The sequence below is a fragment of the Hipposideros armiger genome, unplaced genomic scaffold (genome assembly GCF_001890085.2).
Source record: "Hipposideros armiger isolate ML-2016 unplaced genomic scaffold, ASM189008v1 scaffold_360, whole genome shotgun sequence".
In the NCBI taxonomy this organism is placed as follows: Eukaryota; Metazoa; Chordata; class Mammalia; order Chiroptera; family Hipposideridae; genus Hipposideros; species Hipposideros armiger.
This window is the reverse complement of record NW_017731710.1, coordinates 200,745-208,255: the sequence shown is the minus strand read 5'-3', so window position 1 is coordinate 208,255 and position 7,511 is coordinate 200,745. Positions and strand designations below refer to the sequence as shown.

General features: G+C 33.8%; 1 protein-coding gene across 2 annotated transcripts in view; it reads left to right on the top strand.

Annotated features, from left to right (window-relative positions):
• Window positions 1-7,511, top strand: part of PDE3A (phosphodiesterase 3A) — a 275,542-nt gene that overhangs the window by 162,693 nt on the left and 105,338 nt on the right. For both annotated transcript variants that reach the window (XM_019661758.1, XM_019661756.1), the window contains exon 2: window positions 1,361-1,411. In XM_019661758.1, the coding sequence (XP_019517303.1) occupies window positions 1,361-1,411 (51 nt within the window). The remainder of the gene's footprint in view (window positions 1-1,360; window positions 1,412-7,511) is intronic.

The window sequence follows — 7,511 nt, the reverse complement described above, 5'->3', positions numbered from 1 at the left end:
CTGGGCAGCCCAGCTCCAGGTTGAGCTGTTGTTCAACATCTTAGCTGTGGAGGGCAGTGTCACTGGCCCTCATATGTGGGATCCGAACCCGGGCCCTCTGGCATCCCAAGCGAGTTCTTAACCATCGCGCCACTCGGCCGGCCCATGAATGAATTTTAAAATGTATTAAAATCACTATTACATTTGTATATGTGAAATATTATGTAGAGTGTGTTTATAAGTGTGTGTAGATAAATATTTGCTATATGCTAATAATATATATGCTCACTTTTCTCATTAAATCCACACCAATATTCAACATAAATTTATTAATTTAAGAGGCAACAGGAGTTTCTTGTTATAATTTATACTGATTTTTTTCAGTAAAATTATTTTTTGGCGATAAATCTAACTATTGATATTTATTCTGTAAACTGTCTTTATCCTTCTCCCAGTTATCTGCTAGAATTATGTTTCTTTCAGATTGGTAGAGATCTTAATATACTGAAGATATTATCCATTTACTGCAGATATTTTGCCAGTGTGACATTTGTGTTGACATTTGAAGATTTTATGTAGTTGGATCAATTGATTTCTATTTTTTAAGTTGTATAGTCTGCCTTGTTAGTGTGCTAGATTAATGGTAGGAATTCTTTCTTCAGTTGGTACTCATGAGTAGTGAGTGTACTAGACAGTTGAATAAAGTTTTATTCATCTCAGTCAGTATCTTGTATTTCCTTAATAGTCTCCTAATTAAATGGTAATTTTGATAAATAAATATCATGCTTTGTAAGCAAAGTAGCTCAGGGCTATTACAACAATGAGAATAACTTGATAATGTTTTGTGGTCTCTGTTTTACGAAAATCTACATTATGACTTTAGGGCTTATTTCACATTAAATAATTTTATTCCTTAGAACACTTTATTTTTGATATTATCACTACAGAATTAAAAATCACTGAAATATTTTGGCCTTCTGTTTTTTATCATTCATTACAGTAGATTAAAGATACGCTACTGGATTTCTTCAGCATATTTTCCTAATAAACTAGAAGTTCAATAACATGCAAATAAAGCTTAACACAGTTTAATATCTATTTAGTTTGTTCTTAACAAAGAACCGTAAAGCTCTGTATTAGCAGACATTTTTTTGTCACACAGTGATATTAAAACATCTTAAGAACTCGTCACCATTGAAATATTAGCTATTAACTCAAGTTTATCACATCATGTATATTCATTTATTCATGATGGCTTAGTGCATTACTATTAAAACATACATTTCAAAAGCCTAATGATTCTTTAAAAGAAAGGGTAAAAACGTCTGCCACGTAAAATAAGTACCGTTTAATTTGCTGTAATTGTTGTCTTGTCTTACAGCTCCTGGGGCATTCAGAATGGGACCACAAACGAGGGCCCCGGGGATCACAGGTAAGTGTCCTGTCCTTTCCTTTTTGTTTCTTAACACTTTGAGCCATGAGATTTCTAAAACTTAAGAAATAATAAGTAGAGAGAGGAAGAGGCAAAATAATCATGCCATTTGTTTTTAGTTAAGTTAGCTATAATTAAAGTCTGGTTTCAAATCCCAAAGGCTGAGGCCACTATATTCCTTCTAAGAGCTTTCTGGTATCCCAGATTGGCTGTGTTTATATGAATGTAGATTTTATATTCATCTCGTCTCTGCAGAATGCATTTTGATCAGCAACCCACACTCTTGATTTTACTCACTTCCTTTGATAATTTTTTTCTATGTATTTTTTTCTTTTCTCTATCTTCCTGTTTTTGGTTAAATATTTTGAAATATAATCAGAGTAAACCCTGAACTAATTACAGATTTTGTCTCTAAATTAACTGTCTTCGTCTTAGGGAAATAGAAAGATGAAAGGACCTATTATTTTGAAAAGAAACAAATTCTAAACCTTTCTATAGTACCAGACTGTTTTCATTGTCTTACTTTATGTCTTAGGCAAGGAGAAAAGCTTCCATGACGCATTTATGCTTTTTAATGACTTAATTAGACAATGTGGATTTGTTTTGCTTCCATAATTACTTTGCCTAACAGAATAAAGGCTGAGTTTTATCCTAAGAAAATGACCTCTCCTCCTAGGATATTTTGTGAAGAAATATAAAAATTATTTATCTCATAACAGTCTGTGTTTACCTGACTATAAACATGCCAAATGAAAATTAAGTAGGTGGAACCTTTTGACGTCTGCTGCTCATGTTTTGTATTTGCACTAAAAAATATGGTTAAAAGAGAGTTAAAACTGCAGTATGGTAAATGAAAGTTCATTGTGAAATTTGAGATTCTCCCAAGTGTTTTACAAAATTGACGTGAGCCTGTGCTGTCATTAAGTTTGCATGGATAACTATTTAATTTAGGTAACTGGGAAAATAAAACCAAGCCTGTCAATTGTTTTTAGTTGATATTTTAATAGCTATGCTTTTATTTTTTTGGCCATTATCAATTTGATTGCTAAATAATATAAACCAGTCCAATTAAGATTATCCAAAAGAATGTATGCCTTGCTTTCCTTAACTCTTACTTGCCTTCTTCATTTTCTCTGACAGCTCTCCCTCTGTACACATCGATAGTATTTTTTTTTTTTTTAGCTGAGCCATCCTGCTACCTGTTGGTAGCTCAGCAGCTGCTCAGCTCAGGCTGGGCATCGAACCGCTGATGCTCAGAGCTCAAACTCTTGAGCGAGCTCTTAACCAACTGAGCCACTCGACCGGCCCCACATCGATAGTATTTTAAATCAGAGTTTGCTGAAAGATCGGTAATGCAATGATGAAATTAATACATGGTAAACGTTTTGTGATTCTAAACCAATTAAGAGTAAAGATGAGCACGAGTTAGAAATTCCATGGTTTCTGATTATTGTCACCAAAGACATTTTGATATTCACAACATGCCAAGCAACTATCTGAGGACATATTCCTTCAAAGTAATGTAGATTTATATTTAAAAAAATATTGTTTAAAGTATGTAATATTTACTCCCCATATGACCTCTTTGAATATAATGTATCTTCAGGTTTGGATTGATCACTCTGTAAATATAAATGGAAAACAAAAATTGTTATAAAACGACATCGTTTATATTAACTTCAAACATAGCAATCCCAGAATGAAAATGTTAAAAATGCAACATATTACACATATCCAGAAAACTTCAGAATCCTACACACACAAAAACAGATATGTTCATAGATAACATTTGATTATATTTGAAAGGTTAAGGTGGTTCCGAAAAACATTAGAACATTCTTGCATCAATATCCATTATCAGCATCCAGTTCTTTCTTAGACCTCTCAACTAGCTAAATAAGTATTCTAAATGTAGTATACCTTTGTCTCACTTTGATTCAAGTCATATAAAAATTACCAAGTGAAAAAGCAAAATACACACCAAAAAATAAAAATGACAGCTACAACAGAAAACTTTTTTGGGGGAAATTTCAGGTAAATAAATTAAATATTAAGTAATAACCTCTTATCTAATTCTAATTCCCATTAGAAAAGACACTCTATGTATGTTTTAGATCATTGACTGATCTCTTCTTATCTTGCTGTTATTTCCTTGGACAGTATGTCTAAAACCTTTCAACTGCTCAAAAGGAATTTCAGACAGACTGCATTTGAACACAGTTGGAGATAGAGCAATACTTGAATATATAATTTGCATATAAGACAGACTGGTAGGTATAATCTTAAATATATAAACAAAGTGTGATAGGTGGGACAGAGTATTTACTTTTTCCTAAAAGAACTGGGAAGTACTTCTTAGAGCTGATGGTATCTAAGGTATAATAAGTAAAATTATTTTTAAAAAATTTTACTATTTTTATTAAATAGTAAAGATTAATATTTTACTAATACTTTTTTTTTCCCTAAAAGAACTGGGAAATACTTCTTAGAGCTGATGGCATCTAAGGTATAATAAGTAAAATTATTTTTGAAAAATGTTACTATTTTTATTAAATAGTAAAAATTAATATTTTACTAATACTCCAAGGATTTGCTCAAATTCCATGTCAGTTGAATTTCACTGAAGAGAAGTTTTAAGCACTTACTATGTGCACAGCACTGTGGTAGGTCTAACTTGGAAGAAAAAAATGAATTATAAGATTACTGCTTTCCAAAGCTCACAAGTTTTGGTTGGAGATAGAGCAGTACTTGAATATATAATTTGCATATAAGACAGACTGGTAGGCATAATCTTAAATATATAAACAAGGTGTGATAGGTGGGACAGAGTATTTATTTTTCCCTAAAAGAACTGGGAAATACTTCTTAGAGCTGATGGTATTTAAGGTGAGCCTTCAAGGATGGGTACAAGTTTCAGAAGTGCAAAAAGGGAAAGGTGGATGAAAAAGCTTGAGTAAAATGTCTGAACTGGCCATTCATGGGACACATTTGGATGCATGTGAATTTTCTTTACAACTGCTTTATAGGTACTTATTGACTAGGGACTGTCACTGGAACTTCTGTGAAGGAATAATGCAAAGAATGTCATACATTATTGATCAGATAGGAGGGTCAGGAGTTTGAAACTGAGTACTTGAAGGATTAGTGCCATTGACACAGACCAGTTTAAAGAGAAGATGATGTGTTTGGTGTAACAGTGTTAAAAGAGAAGTGAAAATGACAATTCCAGAAGGGAATTTCAGAGGAATACTTGAGGTACTGTTCTTGTGCTGTGCAGCCACAATAGAGCAGAAGATGTCAGTTTGGGAATACTAATCATGCATGTGTTATTGAACTACATCAATAGATAGATCCTGGAATAACAACATTAAAAGAGAAAAGCAGAAGAAAGGCTGTTTCTTGGAGAAGACTTAGTGTAAGAGCTGGGAGGAGCCTGGGGAGAGAGTTGAAGCATGAACGCCGACTCACTAGACACCAGTTAAAAGAGAAATGGTGCAGAATGGAAACTAGTGTACCATCAAGTTACACCGAGAAGAGGGCAGAGACCACACACAAATGTTCAAGAAAAGAAAAAAAAAAAACATGGGAAATGCCTTTGGATTTAGTGATTAGCAGGACATTAGTGAATTATGAGAATGCAGTTTTGATCAAGAAGTGGTCGGAAGCAGAATACAGAAATTCAGAAGTGAATAGTCTAAGATAGTAGAAAGGTTTCTTGGGGAAGTTTTGTTTTAAAAGGTAGAATTAATAGGTGGCAACAGAAGTGAGTGTAATTTATTTTTATGCTAAGGTGAAATGCTTGTCTTCATGATTATTAATGGCAGAGGAAAAAGTATCAGTGTAGAGAAGAGAACCCTGACAATTCTCAGTAGTGACCTGTTTAAGGACTGAGAAAATAGTGTGGTTTGGGGAAGGGAATGCGCTTCCTTCCAAAGTGGCCCTTTTGATACCTGTTCATGTGTTTTTTCTCTGTCTACCAGCCCCCGGCCCAAAGCCTTTCTTTCACTCTAGTTCAGAAAAACTGACTATCTTCTCAAATGAACTACTGGGTAGATACACAAAAAAGTACAAATGAAGAAGCTTTGGAAAGAAAGTAGAGGTATCTGTACAAGAGAAAAGAAATAGGCACGGATATTACAAAGTGAAAGAAATACTGCGAGCCTAATGACTTCCATTTTCTTGGCAGATCACAGATGTGAGGGGGTGGAATGCAAGACAAAATCTAACCTATTTTACTTTGATTCAGAAAATACCAATATATGTCAGGCATTTTTTTGAGCCTTGGAGCAGTCAAAAAATGAACCAAACAGCTTTGGCCTTCAAAAAGCATATAATTTTATCTAAAGTTAGCCTTAGTTCAGAGGATAAAGAAAAACAATTAGCTCGTACTGAGGGTATTAATCATTACCAGGATAGAATAAGCTTCTCCTGGCTTTCCCCCTACATGCTTACTAAATAAGAGATTTTTCTCAAATTTGACTTAGTCCTCCGAAATTGCATCATATGTGTATTATCACAGAGGATAAGAAGGTGTACCTATCATATCAAAGGTTTATCATTTAGAAAAATACATATCTTGCTGCAAGTAAATTCCAGCACTTAATTGAATATGAGTCTTTGGACTCAGCAAGATTTTAATGTAAATTGATTTATTTACTCTATTCTTAATAATTTTGTGACATAATTTGTCAGTTCACTCTCAGCTTTCTGGCTGATTTTTCTTTCTCCCTCTTTTTTTTTTTTTTAAGTATGTTCTCTCAAATAATACATCATCCAAATTAGGGAAGATGCGAAAAGATAAATAAACTTCCAGCAGCATGCAGAACTCCCTTATCTGGCAGTATTCCCAGTAATACCAAATGAAGTCAGGGGATGAAATTCTCAGAAGGCAATTAGTTGTGTTTTTTTTTTTCTTTTAAATTCTTGAAGAAAAGTTTCCCAGTGGGAAGTTGAGAGAAGCAATAGAAAATTGCTCTCCTATGAAAAGCTTAAAAGTGGTGGTGCTGGTGGTGGGGGTAGGGCTTTAAGGAGTCAAGAATTTACTTATCACTTCGTTGAGTTACTTTGTGGGAAAAGATTACTTCAGTTTTCTGACTTTGTAAACTTCCTGACATTTCAATGTACTAGGAACCTGCAGGCCCTTATTTATCAACTAGCTGGTTCTTTAGTCATTTAGTACATTCTTAATGATTTATTGACTACTAGCCAGGCCTTACCAACTAAATCTAAGACTTCTTATTGAAGCAACAACTTTTTGTGTGTTCTCTCTAGTCTTCACATGATCGAAGTATTCCTTTAGACAATGATATTTTGGTTTGTATGTTGCTAAATAATTGAAGTATTATATGTACAATACAAGAAGATAGACCAATATTCTGATGGGAAAAAAAATTGTTAGATGCACTAGTCTTCCGGTATGCTTAAAAACGATCTGTTTCCTATTTAGTAGCATGGCTTTAATTGTCTACTACATACCAGAGACTCCAAACTGAAACTTCCAGAATAAGAAGCATCAACCTAGATGAGTTAGCTTTTGCAGCACTGCTTTAAGTCTCAAGGGTGAATTTCAATGGGAAGTTATCATACTTCAGTATCTTGTCTACTTGGGTATTCAAGAGAATGGGTCTGTTGATAATTGCTCCTGAAGTTGATGAATTTAAGGATTCGCTTCCTAGTAGTCTAATTTGGTGACAAATCAATTCCTTTCTGGGTTAAGTAATTTGTTTCTCATAAGAGAATGTGAAGAGTAATTTAAATGCCTTCCAGACTTACCTGGAATAATGCCATATACATTTATTAAAGTTAACTCCATTCAATACATTTAGAAAGACAGCCATCCAGATTCCCAAGAATTTATTCCAAGGGATTAATGTCAGCAGATTGGGAGTCCTTTATCATCTGTTCCAAATGCCCAGTGCGTTAACAAAGAAGAATTCATGCCCTAGATGAAGCTGGTGCTTCTTTTTCTGCAAACATAATGCTTTTACTTGCACTTTCTTCCCTTTTTCACCTTTTCATACTTGTATGTTAATCTAACAACTATTATTACTGACTTAGAAAGTATTCAAATAATCATTTCGTTTTTGGCAACTCTCCAAGG